At 52.8% G+C, this 26,561-nt stretch overlaps 6 protein-coding genes across 6 annotated transcripts; 1 reads left to right on the top strand and 5 right to left on the bottom strand.

The window, feature by feature from the left end:
* Positions 1-1,994: 1,994 nt before the first annotated feature.
* Positions 1,995-3,454, bottom strand: MAA_05984 (GTP-binding protein RBG1; the record flags this gene model as incomplete). Its single annotated transcript, XM_007823982.2, has 5 exons — positions 1,995-2,283; positions 2,389-2,779; positions 2,950-3,235; positions 3,343-3,363; positions 3,434-3,454. 5 exons carry the CDS (start codon positions 3,452-3,454, stop codon positions 1,995-1,997), a joined length of 1,008 nt encoding a protein of 335 aa, XP_007822173.2.
* A 1,007-nt stretch (positions 3,455-4,461) lies between these two features.
* On the bottom strand, positions 4,462-9,003 carry MAA_05985 (Ankyrin repeat-containing domain protein; the record flags this gene model as incomplete). Its single annotated transcript, XM_007823983.1, has 3 exons — positions 4,462-4,956; positions 5,012-5,238; positions 5,295-9,003. 3 exons carry the CDS (start codon positions 9,001-9,003, stop codon positions 4,462-4,464), a joined length of 4,431 nt encoding a protein of 1,476 aa, XP_007822174.1.
* A 2,382-nt stretch (positions 9,004-11,385) lies between these two features.
* MAA_05986 (Alkbh6 protein) lies at positions 11,386-12,327 on the top strand (the record flags this gene model as incomplete). Its single annotated transcript, XM_007823984.2, has 3 exons — positions 11,386-11,511; positions 11,619-11,885; positions 11,962-12,327. The coding sequence occupies 3 exons, from the start codon at positions 11,386-11,388 to the stop codon at positions 12,325-12,327; spliced, it is 759 nt and encodes a 252-aa protein (XP_007822175.2).
* A 54-nt stretch (positions 12,328-12,381) lies between these two features.
* MAA_05987 (3-oxo-5-alpha-steroid 4-dehydrogenase) lies at positions 12,382-13,414 on the bottom strand (the record flags this gene model as incomplete). Its single annotated transcript, XM_007823985.1, has 2 exons — positions 12,382-12,773; positions 12,871-13,414. The coding sequence occupies 2 exons, from the start codon at positions 13,412-13,414 to the stop codon at positions 12,382-12,384; spliced, it is 936 nt and encodes a 311-aa protein (XP_007822176.1).
* Positions 13,415-14,217: 803 nt separating this feature from the next.
* Positions 14,218-16,357, bottom strand: MAA_05988 (WSC-domain-containing protein; the record flags this gene model as incomplete). The annotated part of the gene is made up of 2 exons (XM_007823986.2): positions 14,218-16,028; positions 16,144-16,357. 2 exons carry the CDS (start codon positions 16,355-16,357, stop codon positions 14,218-14,220), a joined length of 2,025 nt encoding a protein of 674 aa, XP_007822177.2.
* Positions 16,358-22,872: 6,515 nt separating this feature from the next.
* MAA_05989 (eukaryotic translation initiation factor 3 subunit A) lies at positions 22,873-26,251 on the bottom strand (the record flags this gene model as incomplete). The annotated part of the gene is made up of 3 exons (XM_007823987.2): positions 22,873-25,770; positions 25,871-26,134; positions 26,249-26,251. The coding sequence occupies 3 exons, from the start codon at positions 26,249-26,251 to the stop codon at positions 22,873-22,875; spliced, it is 3,165 nt and encodes a 1,054-aa protein (XP_007822178.2).
* Positions 26,252-26,561: the final 310 nt, after the last annotated feature.

The raw sequence follows: 26,561 nt of genomic DNA, 5'->3' as shown, positions 1-26,561 counted from the left end.
CGTGCGTCCGCTGCAAATCGTCTGGCGGACGCGGCCCAATCTGCGGCCCTTCTGCATGCAAGCCAATACCTACTGCAACTGCTGCTGCCCTTTCCATCTCGGCCGTCGCCCATCGCTTCAATGTTCCCACCTCTGTAGTAGCAGTTCCTGAACAGATCGGCCTGCATGGCAGCTACAGAGACAAAAAGGAGAGTGAGCATGTATGTAGTCATGTACATACATTACATGATACTACTAGTCGTACCTTTTTTCGAGGTGGACCCTGCTGCGTATTGACAGTTTTAACGTTTTGTTCTAGTGAGAGAAGCTGGGGTTTGGACCAAGGCTCTCCATGTCTATCTAATATTCTCTCCCCGTTCCTGCCCATCGACAACCTGCGCCTGGATCTAGGCAGCATGGGGCGAAATAGCAAGCGGCAGGTATACGCGCATGCAGATCATTACCATCGTAATCTTCTTCGGGTAGGCGGGCCATGACACACAAGACATGGGCTCCGCGCGGTGTGCTGCGTACAAGGCAGCCCGTTCAGCTACGGATGCCCTCTTTAGGAGGCACAATGGGTCGAGTAAAGTGCGCACGACGATGGCAACCCTGCCCTGTTTACAGAAACGTCTGCTGCCAAGACGAGATTGTCCGCCATGCCAAATACTACTTGATAGAAACAACACAAGAGGCCCGGTTTGATTGGTACATCCGCCCACCTGAACTGTTCTCAGCCATGAGAACAGAATGGGGAAAGACGTATGCATGTCTGGAACAGAGCATGGCCAGCACAAGGCAAGTTTGAGTCTTCTCGACCGGACTTGTACGCATCATGTCTTTTTTGTTCTATTGTTTCTGTCCTGTCCCTGCCCTGGGCCTTGTTTTAGATCCGCCAGTCTCATTTGTCCTGTCCTGTCCTGTCCTGTCCTAGTCCTGGTCCTGGTCAGGCTGGGCGGCACGCCGGAATGTTTGCTGTGTCGGTTTTTAGCAACCTCGCTTGTCAAGTGCCTGCCGAGACACGTCCCCGAGCCGCAGGTAGGCATGTCCCATTGCTCGCCCTCACCCTCGTGACCGTTCCTCGCGAGTGTCAAATCGTCATACAATACCGAGTAGATCTGAAGGTGGCCGGCAAGCCCGATGTTGATTTTTCCTTTTGTTCGGCCAAGTTTGACGGCATGCCATCGTCGCAAACTGCAACATACTCCGTACCATGATTCAGAAACTGGACGCTGACAAAGAAGACGGCCCCCTGATATTACTGTTTGCCGGACGTAATGAGGATGAACGGTCAAGCGTCTGCAAGGTCAAGACGGAGAATTAGACGAGCCCGCCAGATGGCTCCGTCGGCGCGGCCATTCAAGTTGGGCTTGGTCCTAATAAACGGTCAGGCGTCGACGGACCCCTACCATGGCGCCACCCTCTGCGGAACAACCAGCCCTGCCCCAGCACCCCAATCATCCAGCGGCGCCCTCCCCACCATTAAAAGTTAATTATTGTAATCATCGTTTGATAATGGTTACTGTCGACATGGTTAGCGCTGTCACGATTGCTATTTGAAGGTGTGGGCGACGGCCATTGGCAGAGCTGAAAACCAGGGCAGACAGACCCAGCACCTGCGTCCCATAAAAAAGACAGACATGGCGCCAAATCGCAGGCAGCTTTCTCATTTGGCCAGTTACGCGTCGGCCTATGGCCGTAATTCCCCTTCAAAGAGATTTCGATTGACGTAGACGGTGTACATCAAGAGGGCAAAACGATGAGTTGTGTACTTACCAACGTCTTCATCTTCCAATTCATGCGCCAGTCCTACTCGTTGTGGCTGATGTTTCACGGATTTCCCATATACAATGGCCGTTTTGAACTGTTCTACAATGGTCCTATGAATGGCGTTGCACTAAGAAAATCCCCGATGGTTAGCGTAAATGGCTTTTTGCTTTTTCTTTTATCAGTAAAATCACGCGATAGGGCGGGAACCAGATTTGGAATATTAAAAGCAAAAAAAAAGAGAGAGATCATATCTCGTACGAAAAAAGTCGGGTAGAGAAAAGACGTACAAAATCCTCAACGGTGGATCGGTTCGATCGTAATACCACGGGTGCAGAGTAATCAGGTTGTCTACCCTTGGGTTTTGTATAGACGCGCTTCAGATTGAGTTTCTCCCACATGGATTCCATTAACTCGTCGATGTTCCAGCCATGTTCAGAGCTAATAGGGACGGCGTTGGGAATGCGATAGAGAAGATCAAGTTCTTCGATGGAGATGGCATCGATCTTGTTCAGGCAATATACCACAGGGATGTAACTGTTCCATTCTGTCAGTCTTGGCCACTCTAAGGGTTTGAAGTCTGGTGCTCAGACTTATTTGGCAATCCAAAATGCCTCTCCTGGGGATTGAACAATGACTTACGCTCGACTCTTGGCCTCGAGGACATCAATCAGGTCGTCCACGGTAGCATCGCAGCGGATCGTAATATCCGCAGAGTTGATTCTGTATTCGCTCATGACAGCCTTGATTTCGTCGTTATCGATATGTGTCAGGGGCACCGTGCTTGTAATATTCAGGCCACCCTTGTCCTTCTTCTTGAACGTGATGTTTGGCGGCTCCTTGTTTATTCGGATCCCGAACCCCTCCAGCTCGGCCTCGATGACACGCTTGTCTGTGAGAGGCTTGTTGACATCAAGAACGATGAAGATGAGGTGGCATGTTTTGGCCACAGCAATGACCTGTCGCCCTCGACCGCGGCCATCTTTGGCACCCTCAATGATACCAGGCAAATCGATGATTTGCAGCGGTGCGCCTTAACACGTTAACTGCTGGTCTTTTCTTCCTATGCGATTTGCTTTATCCAGGGGACTTGACTGCTCAGAGGATGGCGTTTTATGTACTCCCCTGCCCCTGCCCCTTCACCACCACGTGGAGGGGGACGCCTTGTATGCCAGTCTGAACGGGCGGGGGGAAAACACTCACCATTATAAACAACCTGTCCGGGCACTGACGTCAAGGTGGTAAACTCATACGCAGCCGCCTCGGAATGCTGCCCTGTTAACCGGCTCATGAGCGTGCTCTTCCCCACGGACGGGAACCCAATGAACCCGATACTAGCGACGCCCGTCCTCGCGACGTCGAAACCTGCGCCGCCGCCGCCGCCGCCTCCCCCGCTCGGCGTGAGGAGCTCGCGCTTAAGTTTGGCAAGCTTTGCCTTCAGCTGTCCGAGATGGAAAGACGTTGCCTTGTTCTTCTGCGTCCTTGCCATCTATTTTCATTTCATTCAAGTTAGTGGTGCTATGGAGACGAGTATTCGTCATCGGCGGGGGTTCTTCTTGTTTTTTTCTGGCCCCCCTTCGCTTCGCTTGTACGCACCTCGGACTCAATCTCCTTGATCTACAAAACATGGTCAGCGCTCCGGCTCCTGGTCATCATCAATGCTTTGGGGGTAGGGCATGGTACAAACCTTTTCCACGGTAGTCGACATGATGGCGGCAGTCGGAACGCCACGCGAACCTGTCTCAGTACGTGTTCAGTGATTCAGTATCGAGATATCGAATTTGCCGGATATGATGCTCCGCCTGGGGGACGTTCGTGTGTTTGTGGCAAGAGGTTTTGGGTAATTGTTGAAGATCAAAATCGAATGTATAGCGGTGGTCGTTGGTGGTTGGTGGTTGGTGGGGTAAATTATTTTTTGATGGATAGGCCAGCCTGTTGGACCAGCCAGCCATGTCAGCCATGTGTCCGCACCGTAATGAACTACTATGTGCGTACTGTGCTCTGGTGCACTCGATGACCACCTAAGTATGTACGTCAATCAAGCATTCTGTCTGGTCCACACGTTTCACATCACTTTATCAATCATTATAGACCTTGGAACTTTGTACGTAACCCAGTCTCTTTTGGACGGCTACACACACACACAACCAAACAAAGGTATCTCGTCAAAACTCATCACGTCAAAAACGCCTCAGCTGATGCTTTTCACCCCTGTGGTCCAAGCCAACCGAAATCAATGGCTTCAATTTCCCTTCCAGCACAAAGCAACCCATCCAAAAACAGTGGCAAGGAGTCGTCTCGCGCTGAATCCGACGTCCTTGAGATAACCCAATCCGGTTTTGCTCCTGCAGATAATCACACAAAGACCTGCTCCGTCCCATCCCGTCCAGTTCGTCGAGACCGATCGCCGGGTACAAAAATCAAAAACCTGATCCACCTGCCCAACCCGGGCTGATCAAACAAGAAGTACCGAATCCACTGTCTATAGACACTCGTATGGACCGTAACAAATGAAACCGAGATTAAACATAGAGTAGTGTTTCCGGAAAGGGATAATTTAACAAGTGTATTGTCGGACAGCGGTGGTAGTCATCATAATCTGCAACGTTCATATCCCGTCATTCGTCTTCCATCTACCTGAAGCAACTTCTTCTTGTTCTCCTTCTTCGATATGGATGATAGTGTTTCTCATTGGTCAGCCTAACTTAGGGAAGCTTAGTCGGAAGTGCCATGAGCCCCATTAAGTTTTGCTCCATTCGCGAGTCCACTGGTGCCATTAACAGACGGTTTGGACGGCGTCGTCGCCGTATGCATCGTCGGCGACGAATGGTCTCCATTTGGTAGTGATGGTGTTTGCAGGCCCTTGACCAAGTGCTCTAGACCCTGTTCCATGCAAATTCGCTCATAGTCAGGGTCCTCGGGGAACACCTGCACCAAGCCTCGTCGAGGAACTCTCTTCTCAGGGAAGGGTGTTTTGCTTGTTTTATGGCGAGTTGGTAGGTCTTCGCCAACAAATACACCATTGATATAGTACTTATTGCGTGGAGCAAAGACATGGAACCGTTCGGCACCCGGGTCTTGTTTCCACTTCTGGGTTACTTTCCATCCGAAAAGTTGGGATTCGTTTTCCAATAACTCGCGGTAGTTCACTGCGATTCGCAAATTCCGAAGGTGAGGGATGTTCGGCACCGTGTATAAGAAGTCAGAGAGCTGAGGTGACATGGTTAGTAAAAGTAAGCAAATGGGCATATTTGCACTGCCTTACCTTTACGAAGAACATGTCCAAAGTCTCAAACTTCTTCTTTGCATCCTCTGTCAACTGTTGCTTTGTGGAAAACTCCAGGTGAGAAGGGTCAGTGCCATTGTAGCAGCCAGGAAGTTGCCGGCCAAGATCCCATAGATCTTCCGACAGTAATGTGTATTGACGCCACTCGGTTCGCCAAATTTGGACCTTGTTTAGGTGGGTGACAGGTGCTCGTTCCCACGCAGTATCTGCAGTGGTACATATCAGTCAATTGTTCGTTTGGCAAGTCGAAATTTGTACTTACATCTAGAAAGGTCAAGGTCTTTCTCGCCGAGAAGTAGGGCCACATTGGTATTGAGAAGCCACTGCTCACGGCCTTCAGCAGTCCCCGTTGCGTCTTGCCGGATGGTGTCGTACCGGAAACCCAGCACGTTCTTGAACTTCTCGGCAATAGCTCCGGTTTTCGGGCCAGGGTGCATGTCTAGCCAACGGAGGAGAGGAGGAAGTTTCTCAAGACGAGCACGTTCTTGCTCTTCACGTTGACGCCTCTGCTCAGCCTCTCGTGCTGCACGTTTGCGCTCCATCTCCTCTCGATGGGCACGTTCGCGGCGCTCGCGCTCTTTTCGCTCTTCTTCTTCACGTTGTCGCCGTGCCTCCTCGGCCGCCTCGCGTTCCAACTGTTCTCGATGAAGTCGCTCCTCTTCCTCGCGTTGCCTCCGCTCCTCCTCGGCCTTCCTCTTCTTCTCTTCTTCAAGCCGCTTCTTTTTCTCTTCCTCTTCACGCTGAACAGCTTCACGACGCTCGCGTTCTTCTTGCTCCTTACGCTGTTTAGCCTCTTCTTCTTGGCGCTTCTTTTCCTCCGCGGCTTTCCGAGCCAATTCCTCTTCGCGCTTCTTTGCCTCTTCTGCCTCGAGACGCCTTTTTTCCTGTTCTTCCTCTTCCGCCCTCTTCTTTTTGGCCGCCTCTTCTTCAGCTTCTTTCAGCCTGGCTTGCTCTGCTTCTTCTTCCTGCTTTGTGCTGTCCATATCCCTAGATTCCGTGTCCTTTGCAGGCTCAAGATCAGGCATCGGTATATCCACATCTTCGGACTTAACGTAAATAGATTTCTCACCAGATGCGCATTGTCCGAAATTTTTCATTTCAGAATCACGCTTCTTGCCATCTTCACGTTCCTTGTGACTGGAAGTAGATGAAGCCTTAGAAGATCCATCACGAGATGAGCTGGATTTGCGCTGCCGCCCATCTTCGGAAGGCACCCGCTTCTGGCGAGATTCTTGGCTCTCAGCATCCAGACGGCGTCTCTTAACTGGGACATCATTGCCATCTTTATCAAAATCACTGGGGTGGTCAGGCGTCACACTTGTGCGATGCCGCTTGGCTGAGCCGTCCCCTGATGGTCGATCTCGCGATTCGTCTCGCTTGAGTGCCTTGGCACGGTCATGGTATTTCTCAGAAAACCTCGGCTTCTCAGGAACATCGTCGCTTCGAGATTCTCGTGGGCTGGAAGGCTCCTTATGAGAGGAAATCCGCTTGTGCTTATCTCGTTCACCTCGAAGTTCACCCTTCGAAACAAGCTTTCGTCTCGGCTTCGCGGCCTCACCTTCCGAGGACATGGCGGCAACGTCTGAGTCTGTTCGCTTTGCCTTTTGAGTCTTGTATGACAGGGCAGGCGAAATCTCGCGGTCTGAGATAGCAGAATGCTCTTTTTTAGGCCGACCAGGGCCCCTCTTAGGAACCTCGTCATCTCCTCTATGGTTGATGGAGTTGGCCCGTCTTTTTTCTCCGGGGCTGCCCAACTTCGACGACTTTTTCTTGAGCTCTACGTCTCGAGACGGGCTTGACATTCGTCGTCTGCTGGACTTCGGCCCTTCCCCTGCGTCGTCCCGCCTTGCAGCCTTGTCCCGTCGGCCTCCCGGGGATTTCATCTTAAGACCATCCTTGTGGGATCGTTTATATTCATCGTAGGCTTCTTTGAGTTTGGTCTCCTCCTCCTTCCAGTTTGTGCCTTGTCGTCTCTTGGCTATTTCGTAATATGTCTCTCCCTTAAAACGCCGAGTCGGATCGAATCCCTGCTGTTCTAAAAGTAATTCTACAACCTTAATATTTTCTTGACCAATCGCTGCGAGAATGGGTGTCGCAAATTCGCCAGGAAGTGAGGCAACGGGGCCGGGGTCGGCATTCGCTCCACCCAAGCCCAGCAATAGTTGAATCACCAAGTCATGACCTCCTCTAGCTGCAGCTACCATCGATTCAGGGTCGTCGTATCCTTCCTTGACTTGCAAGATGCGGGCAACCGTTTCCTCGTCGCCACGACCGGCAGCTTGCCGCAAGGTTTTGTCATCCAAGGGCATGTAGAGCAAGTCATTCCTGGTCTTGGTAGAGCGAACAGTTCCGCTTCTGCGACCTGTGCTGGTTGAGGTTGTTGCAGCTGGCGAATGTCGGGGGCTGTCAGGGGCATGAGAGTCGCGTGTATCGTGACCTTCCCCATGTGAGTGTCGGTCTTCTGATGTTCTTCGCCTGTCACCCTGACGTTTTTTGGCTTCAGAGATGGCGGCACGGATTTCTTCTGCATTATCAGTATCGTCGCTGACACGGTCGATAGGTTCCTCCCCATTCACATTGGCCTTTCGCGGGTTCACGCCAGCATCGAGAAGCAGCCTCACCACGCCAAGGTGACCGTTGTCGACAGCATCAAGCAAAGGAGTGTCCTTGTCGTAATTGACGCATTCTAAATTGCACCCAGCGTCGATCAGGAGTTTAACAATATCTTCGCATCCATTAATTGCGGCAATCTGAAGAGGCGTATTTCCAGCATAGTCAGCGACGTTCAGGTCTTCGGGTCGTTCTTGCAGCCGTTGCTTTGCCCCTTCGTATTCGCCACGGGCGCAAGCGCGGGCTAATAATGTCTGCCCGTGAGCATCGAGGTGTTTTTTGTGAGGTCCCATCTTGGCCGGCGACACATTTGCCTCGGCTGAAGCCGGAGTGGCCAAGCTACGTAATTTGGAGCTGCGGGGATGGGGGCTGCCGCCCGTAGATGAGTCGTCCGATTGATAGTCTGTAGATTGGAGAGGTGGGGGGAGGCGTCGTTTCTTGATACCCAGGCCGTTTGATGACTGTGACGGAAATTGCGTAGATATACTTCGTCGATGTTGTCGATATGGGGGGGAGACGGATCGATTTCGGCCTTCAATCTTTGGATGAGATGATCTGGAATCCTTGTGTCGACCAGTATCGACACCGGCGCTTGTTGTGCGCTGACGGCGCGCCTTGCGAATGTCGGCCTCGTCGTCGGACTCGATCTTGGGTGCTTTGCGTTTGTGCGGCACGAGCCGTTCGCCTGACTTGAGCTTATCGCGTAGAGATGCCTTTGAAGATATCTTATGATGGGACTGTTCGGAATCTGATGGAGATGAGGGGCCAGCGTCAGAACGCCGCCTTCGGTTAGGATGATGGTTTTGGTTTTGTTGTTGCAGGTTATGGAGTGGAGAAACTGGTGAAGAGCTCATGCCACTTGAAGCTGCTTCCTTGTTGCGAGGTCGACGGTCCTTGTCGGCGGAGGAACCAGCAGAGACGGACGGGCGCTTCTTCCTGGCACCTTCGACGAGCCGGCTGCCAGCTGCGGAGGCGGCTGCTCCTTCGCCATCATGAGAGTGTTTTCCATTGCCGTTGGCGGTGTTTCCCTTGGAAGCGTCACCATCACTTTCGCTCCTGTCCTCCTGTCTCACTTTCCGGGCTTTTGAGGGCGAGTGGCCATCCTTGCCTGGCAGCACGATGGTCTCGGCGTCGGAGTCGCGGTCCTCTGGTGCATCGTCGGGGCGGGCAGTCAACGAGGAGGCGGAAGCATCGTCAGCAGTGGCAAGGCCAGTCTTGGGCTTGGGATCCCGTGCTGGCGACATGGCCTTCACGAGGGTTGGCGATTTGGATTTCTTGCCAGTCTCAGAGCTTGGCCGCTGCTGAGAGGAAGCGCCAGCAGGCCTCGTCTGGTCCGACTCGGCGGCATTCTGCGCATCCATGTCATTTATCTCAAAGAAGAGCAAGCGACTAACACCATCCTGGGAGATTCGAGACGACAAGTTTGATAAAATGACGCCGTGGTAAGAGGCGACGCTGGGCAGTTGAATTGAGGAACGGTTCGACACAATCGACGACTACGTGTTACGGCTGGAAATGAGAAGCAGTGGCGTCGAGAGCGCGCGAAAAAGTGCTGGATCCGGATGACGAGTAATGGGCTGTCGGGTGATGCTGTAGCCCCTATCGAGGGCTTCCTTGGACAAGCCCCGACACGGGAGAACTGGAAGTGCGGCGCTGAGGGAGTGACTATAGCTTATCGCGTCGTCGGTTGTTTTGTCGCTGTCAAGAGGGCCACCTACCGACAGACAAGGGATGAGGACTGCGGGTAGGAATGGTTGTGGTTGATGGAGAGAGGAGCCTCGAGTTAGACGAGGGTGGCGGCTGCGAGGGCGGTGGCAAAGGAGGATGGGATGGGATGGATGGATGGATGGCAGGATGCAAAGATGGAGGAGAAACGACCAGACACGGCCAAAAGCCAAAAAAAAAAGCCCAAGCCAGGACCAAAGCTAGACACGAAGAACCGGCTGGGCTGGGCTTAGTGCTTGAGAGTGGATTGACTGATGGGGACGGGGATTGACGAGTGCTCAAGTGCGACGACCGGGCCTTGTGCGAACCGGGATCAATTGATTGGGACTGGCTGGTTTTGGCTGCCGCATGAGCCTGAATCTGCGGATGGAATACTGGTGATGGCAGTCGTATCAACCGAGAATATTGGACTGCCTGGTGCGGTCTGGTTCAACCCGCCGCACGACTTGCGAGGCCCCGTCCCAGCGCATTCCGTCTGGTGCCATCAATGCCAATATTCCAGCAAGGCAGCACTGCACAACAGCTGGCCAGTACCAAGTACCGAGTACCTAAGTCCAGATGTCCTCAGTATCTACTCCGTACTTAAGTACAATATACGTGCCACGCCTGGGGCTCGATACCGGGCGGCCAGCCACGAGCTTGTATTGCCGGTACAAGCCAGCTGCATGTGCTTCTCCAGCTGTCCAGTGGCGGGCCCCGCTGCGCCTGCTTGCTCAACTGCTTGCGACCAGGCACGACCAAAAACACAGCACAGCTCCTTCCTGCTTCCTGCCTCCGCCAAACTTTGTACGGAGTACTTGGTGCGAGTCACAATAAAAAGGATACGCATGTCCTACAATCGCTCCCCATCCACCCACAGCCAAAGTCTGATCGTCGCGCAATGATTGGGCCAGTGGAATGAAGGTGGGTCTGTCTGGTCCAGCTAGCGCTGCGGACAAATGGCGCAGTTTTGGGCCGAAACGCTGCGTCGCCCAGCCATCAAGCATCACGCGAGCCCCTCACCTTTGCGCCCTACGACTGGCTGCCTGCTTTGAGATGCTCCGTCCTGCATCCAATATTCTCAAACGGCATCGAGGTCCGATGCTTGCAAGCAGATGCCGTACATATGTACCTAATGTAGTTGCAATGTGATTGATTTCGACGGCGAGAGGTGACGGGCCCAGGGGCCAGAGATGCAATAAATTCCTACGTACGGAGTACATACTTACTGCTCCGTAAAGTATCCATCAACAATATCAGCACTCGTTCCTTGTTCTCCAGGCTCCGTCTCACACAATTTTTCCGGCTTCGTCTCCACCCCGTCGCCCACTCACAGTGCCAACACCACTCATCATCACCATTTCTACCACCTACTCCGTACTCCGTACCGGGCCCCCCTTTCCAGCCCCGTCTACTATCGACAAGAGAGCCGTTTCTGCCTAGTCTCTTGCTCCAAGAAGCTCCAACCTTTTCTCTCTCTTGTCCATTGCTAGCATCATGCGTTTGTTGGCCAGATAGCCCTTCACCGCCCAAACTTAGCTCGTGCTTTCTTCAAGGATACGCGCCTCAACAACACGGCACGAGCACGCGGGTCTTGTTCAGCTCGCCATACCCTATTGCCAGATGCACCGTGCACATTCTTCCATGTGCCACCTCTACTCCGTACCTCTGTCTGCATTGATTTCCCCTTGCCGTGGCCAGTCTGGCAGGTGGTCAGTGCCATCGCATCCGTCTCCATCCACGAACGACGGGGCAAACACTCTGACGACGTTGGACATGCGTTTGATGATTCGAGAGACCTGGCATCAACCTGTGTCTTTGCTTTTGGCACTGCGTCGTTATTCGCCACGCTACGTTTGGCTTGAGCTGAATTCACCTTGGAACAGACTGTAGCACTATTTGAGACACCGGTGCTATTGATCTACCTTCTGTCTACTCCGTACCGAGTAATTCAACACGAAGAGTGCCACAAGAAACAAGAGGCGGCAAAGCGACGCCCCCGCGAGTCTGCCTGCTCCTCCCCATCCGAGAGCCTCACGATGGCAGCAAACCAAGTCTCACTGCCGCCTTCGCTAGAAGATGCCAAGATACATGGCCTGCCGTCCGCGGCTTATTATATTCCCGACTTCATCAGCGAGGAGGAAGAGCACTTTATCCTAGGCAAGGTATGTCAACCCCGGCCCCCGTCGCTCGCCTTCTTCTCAACGCATGGGCATAGCATGTGTGTATTGTCACATTGTCTCTCTTACTGCTACTGACCGTGCCGCCTCAGATTGCTGGCGCCCCGAAGCCTAGGTGGAAACAACTCACCCATCGTAGACTGCAAACCTGGCCGTCCGACCTTTTCCAGAACAGATTGCTCGACTCTCCTCTTCCTGAGTGGCTCGAGAATCCAGTAGTGTCCCGAATCTTGTCCCTCTCCACCGTCAAATCCGACGGCGGCTCCAAGCCTGGCCCCGACCTCGAGCCAGAACACATCTTTGCTCAAAGCCCGCATCGACGACCGAACCACGTCCTCATCAACGAGTATCCGCCTGGCGTAGGCATCATGGCACACAAGTTAAGTATTTAGCTCTACAACGTAGTACAATGCCCCTGAAGCTCATCCGACCTAGGATGGCGCTGCATATTGGCCTGTCGTGTGTACCGTCAGCCTCGGGGCCAGTCTCTGCCTCAATCTGCACCGGAACAGAGACGACGGTGCTCTAGATCCAGTCCCCGCATGGAGAATTCTCCAGGAACCTCGTAGCCTGCTCATCACAACAGATGACTTATACACGGACTACTTGCACGGCATTGCGGATATTGAAGAAGACCTCGATCTGTCTGCAGATACTATAGTAAACTGGTCAACGCTACGATGCTCTCAGCAATTTGCAGATGGGCGCAATGTACGCCAGACAAGGACCAGCCTAACCTACCGAGACGTCCTCAAGGTGTCAAGGATGGGGAACAAGCTTGGCATGTTCTCCAGACGGTAGCCCTAGGCAGTAGAGTTGCACGGCGATTGTGTCGCCATCAGAGGCGGCTGTTCCTTAGAATACACCCGGAATCATCATCCACTTGTTAGCCACTGTGTCCGCTCCAAACTTGCCAGCATACCACTTCTTGGTACCGTGTGCTGTAGAACCAAGATTGGCTACGACAAAAGCCAGTCCACACAAGACGGACACATTGAAAGCGCGGCCAGGTGGTGCTGCCATGATCGAAATCGCTAGATATATGACACACTCAGACGTGTAGTGTGGGCAGATGATGTGCTTGAACATTCCCTCGTCCGGAAGTGTATACTTCTTTAGACTGGCCAGATATCCATGGCACTTGTACTGCGCAAACCACGCACCAAAGAACACGGTCAACGTAAACAGTGCTCTTGACGTCAAGACCACAGCCTTCGTGGGAGCTTGCCATGATTCAAGAATCGCCCCTTGTAGTCATCAGCCACAGCCCTCAAAGGCTACGCCGTCTTGAAGTTAAAGCAAACCATGACAACGAAAAAGAGTACGAGGGAAAGCAAAACTCACCAGACCCTTCCACCCACACAGAAATACCCATGAGCCCGTAAAACCCTAATCCCAACGCCCAATGCACCCACCACATGGGCGTCCTGCCGGGCTTCACCACCCAGAAACACTCGAATAGTCTCCTTCCGCCCTGAGCCGCCATCATTAACCACGCGAGAAACACACGATCCAGCTCTACCGATGGCTCTCCCGACAGAGAAACCTGCCTTTCTGCAATGAAGGACACAACTGATCCATGAGTAAGGTACTGCCATGCCCAGAAGGCAGATAGACACGTGGACAACAGATAGAAGTGCCAGAAGTATGAATGTGGGAGCTGCCCCATTGCCGTCAGCTTGCCGAGCATGGATGCGAGCTTCGAGCTTGTCGGGGCTGAGGAGCCCCGTGGTCGACGGGCGCCGTAGTCCGTGAGTGTGCTGCGGGCTTCATTGGGAAGTAGTTGGAGGGAGAGGACGGATGCGGCTGCTAGAAGGAAGAATGTCTGACAGTATGTTGCGGGTGGTGTTGTCGTCAGTCTGTGTATTAGGGGCTGGAGGGCGTCCATTGTGGTTGGAGTGCTTGGGGGATGGAAGGATTTGGTTTTGTCCACGGAGCTTTTTGGCTCTTTGGCGATGGCCTGGTATATGAAGCTGGGTGGTGGATCTGTGCTACCCTATATCTGTGGTGGTTGGCCAGACTGTTTTTTTTTTTTTTTTTGTCAAATAGATCTATAAGACCGGGAGTGGTTTTGGAGAGTGCTCCAACTCAGATTGGTTTAATGCGGTTGAGATGTGTGTAGACTGGATCATGTTCGAACAGTTGGCTCTTGGGTAGAAGGACGTATGTGTATCCCTTGGAATCAGGGAATGTACAACTACACAACTTATTTGGATAGTGCTTCGGATGCTGACCTACGTTGGTTCCGTAAAAGAAGCAGATGGACTCTTTCTTCCCAGGAACAACACGCCAGTGAAGTAATCCAGGCCAACTATTCGCTACAAGTTTGATGCAATCCTGTCTTGGGAAAAGAGGTGCTCGAATGTGGTTGTCATCTACCCCGTGCTAGAGACAGATAACCAAGAAAAGGGTCCGAGTTTTCACAAGACCTGACTTGATCCCACGAGTCGCAGATTCTGCAAAGCAATCAGCTGGATAATGTGAATTGGAATTGAATATATAACCGAAAAGAAGTGCCTCGCCCAACAGCTTCGGACTGTTGACAACGCCAATATACCACGTTTGAGAGCTTGACTCGAGCGGCCAAAGCAGCAAAATTACATACATCCCTATACCCCTTCACATTGAAATGGAATCCTTTTCACCTTCGTCGCTCAAAGTTTCAGTTTATCCGCAGCCAGACCGCAGGCCTTAGCAGCCCGGCCAGCGCTTGCACTTGTCTTTGGGGTCAACCCACTGGTTAACTCCCAGGCAGTCCTGGTACTGAGCCTTGCAACGCTCGAGGGCCCAGGCGGGATTGTTGCCGCCCCATCCCCAGCATTGGAGGCTGTCGGAGCCCCTTGCGGACCAGGCTCCCGTGGAGACGGAGCCGGCGGCGGCGCAGGTGCCGGAACCTCCGTTGTCCGCCCCGGACCAGCGTTTGGCAAACTCCTCGTCGGATTCGCCGGCTCTCTTGTGCCAGCTGTCCCTCCAGCCTAGGGACTCACAGCCCTTGTTGTAGGTGGCGACGCACTGCGTGTACTGCTCCTCGCAGGCCTGGGAGCACACACTGGGCCACCGGGGCCAGGGGAAGCCGGGGCAGTTGCGGCTCTCAGCTTCAGTGTAGTACTTGAAGGGCTTCTCGTCGAACTCGTCCTTGCAGTCGTTGCAGCCTACGACAGGCAGGGGGATGCCGCCGACGGGCTTGCCCGGACCATAGCCATACTTTTGGTTAGTGGGTTGCGTGCAGATGTTGGTCGGCTCGGGGGGGCACGAGGTCGCCGGCTTCGTGGTCGTGGTAGCAGGCTTGGAAGTCGTCGGGCACGGATAGACAGATGTCGTGGTGGTAGGGGGATTGCTGGGAGGCTTGCCACCGCCGCCGTGATGCTTGTCCCAGCAGTCCCATTTGCCGCAGCTGTCAGAAGGGCACCAGGATCCGCAGTAGGCGTCGATGAACCCGCACCAGGCCTTAAATTTGAAGCACTCAATGGAGCCGGGCCAACCTGCGTTCTTGAAGCATGAGGAAACCTGCTTGTGGCAGGTCTTCTGGGCAATGATACAGCCGTTCTTATCACCCCAATGGGGGAGAGGAGGAGCACACCAGCTGCCACACTGCCACTCGCACTTGGGAGGGAGAGTTACCGTAGCAGTGCAAAGGTTGGTGGTGGTGTGAGGCATATCCTTGGTGGTAGTAGTTGGCTTGGTAGTAGTCTGGGGCTTGGTAGTTGTTGTAGTCTGGGGCTTTGTGGTGGTGGTAGTCTGGGGCGTTGTGGTGGTGGTAGTCTCAGGCTTTGTGGTAGTAGTCTGAGGTTTGGTAGTTGTGGTTGTCTGAGGTTTGGTAGTTGTGGTTGTCTCGGGCTTTGTAGTTGTAGTAGTCTCAGGCTTTGTAGTTGAAGTAGTCTCGGGCTTTGTAGTCGTGGTAGTCTCATGCTTGGTAGTGGTTGTATCAACAGACTTAGTTGTAGTCGTAGTGCTGGGAGGCAGAGACGTAGTTGTACCAGGCTTGTGACCACAAGGCTCAAGAGACTCAAGATCCTTGGCAACCCACAAGTTCAGTCGACCGCGTCCACCGCAGGTGTCGGAAGAGTCGCCCTGGCAAGGCATATTGCACTGAGAGGTATCAGCCTTGGCAGTGTCGTTGGCCAGGACAACGCCGCACCAACACTCCTTGCCAAACTCGACACCAGCAAAGGGGAAGCCTTGCTTCTCGCACGCCGCCAGGCACTTCTTGGTGGTGAAGGTAGATGCATCAAGGTCGATGGGATAAGAGAGAGTGCGGCCCTTGGGAGAATCGTCGGTGTAGCAGCCGAGAGACTTGTAGTCATCGACGGTGACGTCGCTGGGGCTCTTGGGAAAGGTAGGATCCTGCCAGACCGAAAGAGTATTGTCGCCACCGCAGGTCTCGGTCTTGTTCCCGCTGCAGGGGAACGAGCATTTGGACTCATCGAGCTGAGCGCCGTTGACGGTAGCACCGCAGAAACAAACGCCGTAGTACTCAAGACCAGCATATCGGAAGCCATTGCCTAGAATCACCATGTTAGTAATGAGATATGAGAGCTTAGTCGACTCCGTTGTTACTCGAGTGAGGAGTGTATTGGAGTCTACGCAAACTAGTTTTCTCGCTCAACGGCCACATACCCTTGCAGTCAGCAATACACTTCTCAACCGTCATATCCTGCTGGTCCAGGCTGGACCGGAAAACGAGAGCGTTGGGGTTGCCATCTTGGAAACAGCCAGAGTAAACAAAGGGCTTGAAAGGCTCAATGCAGGGAGGTAGCTCAATGTTCCATGCCTGGGTGATCGAGACAAGAGCCGCAGCCGCAACGGCCAAGGCTGACCTATACAAGGTCATGTTAACTAAAAGGTGTTGTGCGAAAGAGGCAAAGGCTAAGGGGAGTCCAAGTATAATATGAAGGATGAATAGGACAATCTCCCACAACGAAGAGAGAAAAAACCTAGTGATACAGGAGAACCGAGAGATTCTCTAAAGGCAGATGCCACAGGATCCCAAGGCTATATATACTCGAGAATTCGCGCGCTCATCAAGGGTCGTCGAGAACCCCAGACCGGCAGTCGAGGCCCAGACCTGTTATGGACACTTTAACCTCTCCTTATTTTGGATATGCAGTAGTTACATGACGCCCACAGGATGATGGCATCCGCGCGGGTCGCCGCATGCACCATGTTTGCCCGATGGTCTCCTATTCCCTGTTGGCCCTTGGGCAAAACCCGAAGGCCACCTGAGCTAGAGACTCTGGTCAAAGTCCCATGTTGACAGTGTCTGATGTACACAGGCACAAGCCAAGCCGGCCAGGGATGTTGAGCTAGAAGCCCGAGCCGTGCGTTCTCGGATAGGATCCAGGGCTTCAACCGAGTCCACAGCCATCGCTCGTCCAGCCCGAGAAACTGGCTCCACGCTCTCGGCCCCGCGGGCCGGGGGCTATGGCCTAGGGATGGCACAGCAAGTCTTGTCGGGTTGTCAGACCATTGGGGGCGAATGTTTGTCATGCAACAATCGTTGAGTCTGCAGGGACCTGGAGAGGTAGCAAGCGTGCGGATGCGGGGACGACAAGCAATACTATTGTTCTTCGCCGCCGGCAGGCACGATAAGACAGCCAAACTGCAGGATCAGAGAGGAAAACATGATCCTTGGAGTTGTGTATTGCACGCAGGCTGTCAATGGGTCAGTGGCAAAAGCAAGTTCTCTCAATACAAACAAACGCACCTTTTAGTTATGGCTACCGGATTAGGAAAGGCAAGAAGAGCGAAAGAGAAACATTGAATACAGTCTTCCCATTGGCGGAAGCGTCGGGGGCTTCGACTCAACAACATCCGCAACCACATCCACCCACACAGAGTGCTGCGCAGACAACTGAGGAACAACGGCTGCTGAACCCAGAGAATCTGGCCCCAGACGGGAGGATGGCCCTATGTGGCTCGAGGGACGAAAGGCTTGCCTGGGTGTCTACTGCAGCTAGCCCAATCGCGTGGACCTGCATTAGCAGATTTACAGATGGCATGGGTCTGCTGTGAATGAGCCGACCGGGCGACCAGGATACTGAAGCTCTGACCCCTGCCGGGAGCCAGCTCAGGAGGACTGCGACAAGCCGCAAGCAAGCCCGTCTTTGTACTCCGTACCATTTCCAAATACAGGGTTACAATGCTTGAGCTGGGCTGCAAGAGGTCCATTCAGTTGGAAGCAAGGGGCTCGGTAATATGGCCCGCGAGCCCTTTGCTTCTTTGCGTGGACTAGTTTGGACCTGGGTGGTTTCTTCGACTTGTTTCTGTGTGTGTCGGTATCGTCGTCGCCTGGCCTTTGCACAGGATGGCTTTCATAATCAAACACTCAGTTCTTGTGCCATGGAGGAAACTTCCCCGTAGCCCGTATTATTCGACGAATTTCCTCTTGGTTGTCGAGAGCCACACTGTGGCCACTTTGATGATATCTGAAACCTGACAAACGCCCCGATCCCCTCTGTCTGGGCCGTAGCCTGACGTGAAAGACATTGTAGCCGAGCCAAGCCATTCTTAGCCCCAATCAATATTATTCTCCGAGCATGGTCCGGTCAGACAGGCTTAACAAGAGTTAGCCACCACTTTTCGCCTATTAGAGTGGCTGCGGGAGTCCCTGGACGGTTGTTACGCCACGCTGAACGTTGCGAGGTCGAATACGAACCCATGCAGTCGCTCACCTGTACAAATCGTTGAACAGTGCCATGGAAATTGCACTTTGTAAATTCTGCCTGCATCCTCCCGTTCTCTCGCCCCCACGCCCCAGTTGTGGTCCGCTATCTGCAGATTCCGAAGGCCAAGGGGGAAAAAAGAGAAATTGAAACAACACAATGGTGCATTCACCTCTTTCCCAGACTTTCACTCAACCCGCGTCCTGCACCAAATATTTGGTATACCGACCCGTCAGATGGGGGTCTGATCCAAAAAATCCTTCGAATCGATACTCTGCCTGGATGTGTCTATCATGCTAGAACTCTTTTCCAACTGCCTGGCTATCAAACTTTTTTTGGGTGGCCAAAGTGTCTGTTCAACTACCATGGTCACCCCATCTGAGCTCCGCAAGAGCCATTTTCTGACATCATGTTTGTTCATTGATGCCGTGATATGTACTTGATAAGTCGTCCCTTGTCAGCGGTTGACCGCATAATATTGGCAAAAGACCTGAAAGGGTATCACGCCAAGAATAGCCAATTGAAAGAACCAATACTAATCACAAGACATAACAAGTTACTTAGTGGATGCGCCATAGTCGGATGCCGACCTCACACGGCACCCCCATAGGCCGGATTTGGCGTCAACACGGCAGGGCCGCTAGACCTTATTTCATATTAGCACTGGGATATCATAAACGGCGTTGGCACAAAGGCAGCATGAGGTACTAGTATCTTGCTCCCGAAATGAGAAGCCATCAACTCAGCTTTGGCCACCACCCACACTGCGTGGACCTAAGGACTAACCAGTTCAGCTTCTAGGTGACAGTTTCCTTAGGGTAGTATTCTTATCCATCCATCCCGGGAAGCCAGCTCACTAAACTCTGTATTGCCTAGCAGAGTTTGCTGGCCGGCGCCAGTGCGTTTAGGATTTGGAAATGTTCTTCCGCCTGTGCCCTGGCTCCTTGCTTGTTCAGCCCTCCGGGACAGGCATTGCTTTTTATTGTACTCCGTACAAGACGGTAAAGATTGATACCGCGGTGATTTCTAGGTTTTGTATTAGTCGTGCTGTTTAAGCCTTAAACACGGCAGACTTGCGGGCTTTGGCTTTGGACGGGCTTGGCTACATGGCGGCTCGAAGGCGTGCCTGTCGATCCAAGACATGGCCAACACTTGGACATGTCCGAATTATGCGAACCCACCGCATAGGCGTTGGCCAGTTCTCCAAAAGGCGTACTGTCGTTCGTTCGGCTTTCAGCCACAAGGCAACCGTGATGTGATCAATCAGACATCCTGTTGAGTCATTGAATACTGTGCACGTATTCAGAGAAATTCCACCAGAGACAAACGAATGACGGCAGGATCGGTTGGGCTGGTAAAACGCTTCGTTCTTCGGTTTTCTGTCATGGCCTTGGGACTTTGGTACCAACCAGGATTGCATTTACCACCCTGGCCCGTTAGGCCAACATGCTCCCTTCCACTTTGGCGGAAAGAGCGATGGTACTGTCCAATTGCTGCCAGTCTCGGCCGGCGAAACCACGCCCGCAATCCCTCCCGACGACAACGATTAGACGATGCCGCAGCACTCCCGTGATCCCTTGACCAAATGGGTCTCGTATAGTAATCGATACCCCAAAGGTGCTGGATCACCGCTAATCTTTCATTTTGCAGGCTGCTCCAATATTCGAGGAACAGAACATGGGCAGTAGACCGATAGGCGGGCCATCTATCCATCGAGGCCGCCTCACCCGACAGCCTCAAAAATTACTTCTGTTCTTGCTGGCCTGGTCTTAAGTCCCCGTTGTTTCTCGTCGGCGATCCCATATTTGCTTTTAATGTCGGGGCCCCGGGCTGATAACAGGACTTTCTCGCTTCCCTGATGGAGACCACGGCTACATCGAAAGGATGAACAAAGATGGAGAAAATGGAGCTGCCTCACCCACTCAGAGTCTGGATGGATAGATGCCCCTGGTTCCCATGGCTGCTGTGGTTCTTCAGTACTTCCCACCTGAACTATCGATCAGCCCAGCACGTTTGAGCTACTTCATCGGCACGCCACCACATCACCGAGTTCCATCCAGCTTCAGGTTTCATTCGGTATTATCAAGAATAATACTCCATATCGGCAGAAGAAGTACTATTAAACCGAGGGACCGTTGGCAGATGCTCCCATTATGTGAAACATCCTGTCTCCACGTCTGGAAAATTCTAAGAACCGGGACGAATAAACCAACAGACAATTTACTTTTTCAACATAGTCCATCACGTTCTACTTGGTTCACCAATCTTTCTGCTCGAACCAGCTATTGGCCAGACAAGTTATTGAGGAATTCTCCGTATGCGAGCAACAATTTCGATCGGGGCTGTGGTCCCGCAAGCCAGCTGCATAACAGGCGAGCATCGTGGTGATTTCGTTCTACAACGGACAGCGGACATGACCAATATTCTGCCGGATATCGAGCATCCCGACGGTCCGTTCCATTGTGCAGAGTAGTTTCCAATCTTTTCAACAGCCATGGTAGCCTTCGTATTCGTCGTCCGACGGGTGTTAAAGGAGTAAGCGGCCAAACAACGCCGTGACTCCTTATTCCCTGCACGATTTGCTTCCAGCTCCATGCATGCACGGCTCGTTGCTTACAACGCTCCCTGGATGTCAGTTATTCCTGCATCGACCCATGCAGAACAATGACATCTTTTCTTGTTTCTTCTGCCGGCTATTCCATTTAGTGTGCCAGGTATGTACATGATATTTGCTCAATGCTCCGTTCCCATTGTGCCCGAGACATTCCCTCCCCCCCTCGCAGAATATCGACGGTGACTCTGCTCGTGCTGCTTCTTTTTATGGGTGTTTTCAGCAAGCTTATGCACGGGAAATGCAGTCATGTACCGAGAGACATGCGCTCATCATGCGAGTGCCCACAGCGTGGTTTCCAGCTCTCCTTCCGGCGGCAGGAAAATGACCATTATGCGCACTTGATGCCTCGTATTCTCGGGTTGCAAGTTGCGTTTTGGTCCCGTCATATGTGGCAAAGCATTGACCCTTGAGAAAGTGTAAACAGCAACAGAGAGCATATACGCCTGCATATCTGGGTGTTGCTGCTGTGAAGCGACAAAAGATCTAGTATAGGTACGCAGTATTGCAGTTGGATGACGAGTCGATGCACCGCGCTGTCCCATCGCACTTTGAGCCTCTCCCATCATGCACACGAAGGCACGGAGTTCCAGTGTTGCAATCCATCCCAGCACCGCTGGACATTCAGCTGCACATGCAACGACTGGGTTACACTATTCAGTTGCACCTGTCTACTATCGACTGATAAACATGATGCATGACTTAATGCCCAAGACACCTAGAATCCAACACGTCAATATATTGGTCAATTGACTCAAATTACATCCCAGCAAACCCCCGACCGACACATAGACGGTACGCAACATTCCAAAGCAGGGACATGAATTCTTGCACGGACTGCTTTTTTTGTATAATAGCAGCAAGTTTTCTTCTCTGCCGGCCCAGTTCCGGTGGCAAGGTCTTGTGGTGTTCTCGTGCATGTCTGTGCCACGCGGTCGGTGTGTAGCACAGGACTTCGGATGGCCCATGTTGGTGTGTTTGGGGTGACCACGGGTACGAGTGACCGCTTGCGGTTGCTGTACGCATCGGAGGCGTTGGCAAGCGTTGCTCCTTTTGCTTGATTTCTTTTTGGGGGGACTTTGAGTATTGCATGGTAGTAGGGGAGGTCATCTGTTTTGTTCAAGAGAGGAGGCGTGTGCTTTGGGACGTATGTAGGGATGCGGCACCGTTGATGTTTTTTGACTTTGCCATTGTTAAAACATCGGTGCCTCTCACAGGCCGGGATGATCCGCCTGGCAGATGATCGGACTGTGGGGAGCAAGGCTCGGATCGGCAGTGAATTTCGGTGTCAATTTGCTCGTGAGATGAGAGACGCGGGTGTGTGTAGCTCGATGAGAAAGAAGACGAGCATATCAATCAACGCCAAATATACCGCACCAAGTACACTCGGAACACAACTCGACCAGTCAAGAGTTCTGCAGAGTGCAGTGGGAAGTGTAGATCCTACTGATGGTATAGGGCGGTGGTTGGAAACGGAGAAAAGCTGATAAGTATGGAATCATCAACAAAAGGAGAGATTTGCTTGTGGGCTGTTGCGTCTAGCATGAGCCGTACGTGGACTTGACATAACACAGGTAACATAGGTATGTTGATACAGAATATATGCACTTGGCCTCGTTTCTGTTCGTCTAGAACATCTCTCGACACTCGACAATGACTTCAGCGTACCGCGTAGTCATCGCTGCTCTGATCAACCCGATTTTGAGCTGTGCAAAATTCACAGACACCTCACAAGCAATTTGGTTTGGAGTGTACTTCATTCTGAATACTGCTCGTACCCTCAGGAGAGAAGGGAGATTATACTGAGCTCTAGAGTACATTTCCTCCGCAGCCCTTTATGCGTTCCCATCCCCCCAAAAACGCCAATGCAAATACATACGATACGAAGAACTGCTCAGCGCACACCAACAAATAGCTGGAACAGCGATCCCTCCGCGTTCCGTCTTCATTTTCAACTACATAGATATGGGTGTAGTCGTTTCCCTTCACATTGGATCCAATATCTGCTCCGCCCTTTGTGCCATTTTTTTTCAACTTCGATCACTGTAATATATGTTCCCATCATTACGTCGTTTAAGCCTTGTTCCTCATATGAGGAGGAACCCACTTGCCGGCAGTACGAGGAGGCAAAGACTCAGACTGAGGAGCAGGTGAAGATGTGTCGCCACGGTTTGAGCCACCACGGTCCATAGGGGGGGCAGCACCACGAGGGCCGCCAAAGCCTCTTGAATTAGCGGGAGGGGCAGTATTGTCTGATGATGAAGGGGCGTCGCCCTTGGCCGCTTGACGATCACGCCAGCTAGGCTTGTTGCCGGATCCGGCGAGCTGCAGACGAGGAGGACCAGAGGGGCGGTCGTTGGAATCGGTGCGTTCCATGGCAGGACCGGACCGAGATTCAGAGCCAGACGTGGCGCCAGCAGCGGCGGCGGCATTCTTGGATGCCTCACGCTCGCGCCAACTGCCGGATCCAATGACAGGAGGTTTCCGGCCTTCTGGGGTCTCTGTTCGTAAGGGCGCCGAGGGCGCCGCAGCCGCTCCCTTTTCGGCTTTCCGGCGAGCCAAGGCTTCTTCTTCACGGCGCTGCTGAAGGGCAGCTTTCTCAAGCATCTCTTGACGCTCCTTGTCTCGCTGCTCCTTGAGCTTGGCGAGTTCGGCCTTTCTCGCCTCCTCACGCTGACGTTGCTCCTCCTTCTCGCGAGCAGCACGCTCTTCAGCCTCACGAAGCTCGCGCTCCTTCTCCTCCCGCTCTCTCTTCTCCCGCAGCTTGCGGTCGCGGAACTCCTTCTTGCGAGCGGCAATCTGCTTCTCCAACTCACGCTCTGCATCTCTACGGCGTTTCTCAAACTCATCACGGCGCCTTTCATGCAGAGAGCTTCTGAAATCCTCGTAGTATGAAACAAGGCGAGTAAGGCGGTGCTTGAGCTCAACACTCTCTTTGTGCTTCTCCTCCGCCTCCTTGAGGGTCTTGGTCTTGACCTTTTCGTAGATTGCACGGTCGACTTCAACCTGCTTGGCATAGTCCTCACTTAGCTTCTTGACTTCTTCCTTACGGAAGGCACGCTCCAAATGATCAAAACGCTTGCCAGTGATGCGGAGTTTCTCATTGACGTCGTTCTTCTCACGCTCCAGCTGAGCAAGCTTCATAGCACGAAGGCGGTTGGTATCAAGGTTGTCAAGGTCATCAAGGTCAATATCCAAGACCTTGTCAGACATCTTGAGCTCGGCAATCTGCTTCTTGAGTTCATCCTTACGAACTCGGTCACGCTCAGCCTGGAGACGCTTAGCCTCGCGATCCTTTTGCTCGGCAGCCAGTCTCTTGTCCTCAGCCTCTTGAAGAGCCTGCTCACGGAGACGCTTCTGTCGGGCATTTTCCTTTTCCCGACGAGCCTGGAGCTCGGATGCTTCCTCTTTGCGCTTCTGAATAGTTTCTTTGCGGGCAAGAATGTCTTGACGCTCTTGCTCAGCGCCAGCCTTGGCTCGCTGCAGAGCAGCTTGTCTAGCAGCTGCCCGTTCCTTATTGAAGTTGGGGTCAATGTAATGGCAGGTAGTGTACAGCGATCGAGCAAGGCGAGTCAACTGTGAGCGGACAATGTCAGAGGGGGTGCTCTGCAGACGCTGGACGGTACCAGTCTCAGACTCGGCGGATCCAGCGGATCCAGCCTTGGCAGAAGAGAAGACATCGTTGTCAAAGCTGAGGACGCCAGTTGCATGGTCCATACGGATGGCAAGATCGCCCTTCTTGTTGCCATTCATGATAAACTTTTCAATAGTGCCACGGGTAACCTGGTAAGGCTCCGGGAACTGAGCAAGGGTCTCAACAAAGGACAGATCAACCGTTTCGTAGACCTGAGACAGCTGCTGGAAAAGTCGAGTAAGAATGACCTGCTGAAGAGGGACGATATATCGCTCCATCTCAGCATCTTCGCCAATCTTTGTCAAGATAGGGGAGATCTTCTGGCAGATTGACAGAGGGTGGAAGTCAACCTCCAGAATGTTGAAGAGATCCCGAATCTCAGGGCGAGCACGCTGAAGTAGGGACTTGGACAGAGCATCACGGAAGAGTCTGTTACGAGTAGGAGCTTGGGTCATACCCAGCAAGTGAGTAAGCCGGGAGTTCTTATTCTTTCTGGCCTCGTCAAAGTCGACCATGGCACCGCGAGATCGAGAAGTGCTGATGACCGGAATAGCCAGGGCAGATAGAAGGACAAAAGAAGCAGCCTTTTGAAGATCGGCATCGGAAGCAGGAGGGTTGTCGGCCTTCTTGCCCTGTCCGCTGGCAACCAGAACGGAAGACTGCCGGAGCAGAGTGTAGTATCTGGACCAGGCAGCAGCGTGGAACAGGTAGTTTTCGCCGACCAAGAAGATTCTAGTTAGCTTCTCGTAGTAGTTGGCCATCATGACATTCTTGGGAGGGCGCTTGGACAGGCTAAGAAGGGTGTGAATGTCTTCGACGCTGCGGAAGGCCTCCTGCCACAACTCGAGCTCAACGGCAACGTTTAGCTGCTGGAAACGAGTCTCGAGATGACGCTGAAGAGTATCGGGGTCGCTCAGGTTGATGGCGTGCATCTGCGAGGAGTACTTGGCAGCAGTCTGGACATGGTTTCGCAGAAGCTCGCAAAGACGGCGGAACTCGGTCTTTCGGGTATACTTGAGGCAGAAATCGAAAGCCTGCATGGCAGTGCTCTGGTAAAGAACTTCGAGACGAGCATTGTTGCGGAGGATATCGAGAACGGTTCGGTATGCTTCCCACAAGAATTTGAGCCAAGGGGTGACGATGGCACGGTCAGTGCGGTCGCGGGACTGTTCTCCAGAGACAGTAGCAAGGAGGATGGACTCCGGAGTCTCGGTGGCTTCCAAATCGTCGACATTCGTAGTAGTAGTAGCATCGATGCTAGACTGAACTTCGTCGGCCTTTTGCTGGGCAGCGGTGACCTTTTCAACGGCCAACTCGATGAATTTCTTCAAGACAAGCTGTCGAGGTGTTACTAAATTGGTGCTCTGGTTTTACTGCTTTTCTTTTTTCCCTTCCTTTGCCACGTCGTTCGGGAAGGCGAAGGGGAATGCAACGAACCTCAATAGTCCCAATATTGGTGTTCTGAGAAATATTCTTATACTGGTAAAGAGCGTCCTTGGCCAGTTTTCCCTTCTTCTGTTCGACGGACAGCTCCACCAACAGGAGCATCACAGGCTCCAGCGAGGCGATGGGAACATTTCGGGAACGCTTGCTGGTGACGTGTTCGTGAAGCAGGTTCAGGGCCGCGGGGGCCTGGTTGACGCCGATGAGCTCGTGAGCACGCTTCAGCACATTTTCGGGTTTTTGGTGCGGCGGAGGCGGCTATTTTTGGCCACGGTGGTTAGCGACGATGACGGCGACATAAGAACATGATAGCCAGGGAGGGGTAGAGGCAAGCGCCTTTCATTGTTCGTCTTTACTTCGATGATGACGTACCATGCTGGGCAACCTCCTCTGTGTGTTGGCTTTCTAAGGCGAGGAGATGTGAGGGCTATGCGTAGCCGTCGCAAGCCTGAGTGCGAATAATGGGGCACTTGGGACTCGTGGTGTTGATGCGAGGCACGGCAAAGAGGAATTTTCAATTTTCGTGTGTGGACGCTTATCCGAGCGCTGAGGGGCTGCGCTGATTGTGCGAGTCACGTGATTAAAGAGGATGATTGCCTCAGGACGCCTTCGGCCCCACCCATTGAACAAAGCTTTAGCGGCAAGTTTGAAATAGGACTCGTCGATTTGTCCTTGCGAGCCATAA

The sequence above is a fragment of the Metarhizium robertsii genome (assembly GCF_000187425.2).
Source record: "Metarhizium robertsii ARSEF 23 chromosome Unknown MAA_Scf_2, whole genome shotgun sequence".
NCBI classification, from domain to species: domain Eukaryota; kingdom Fungi; phylum Ascomycota; class Sordariomycetes; order Hypocreales; family Clavicipitaceae; genus Metarhizium; species Metarhizium robertsii.
Note: the sequence above shows the minus strand (reverse complement) of the source record. Positions and strands in the feature narration are given on the sequence as shown.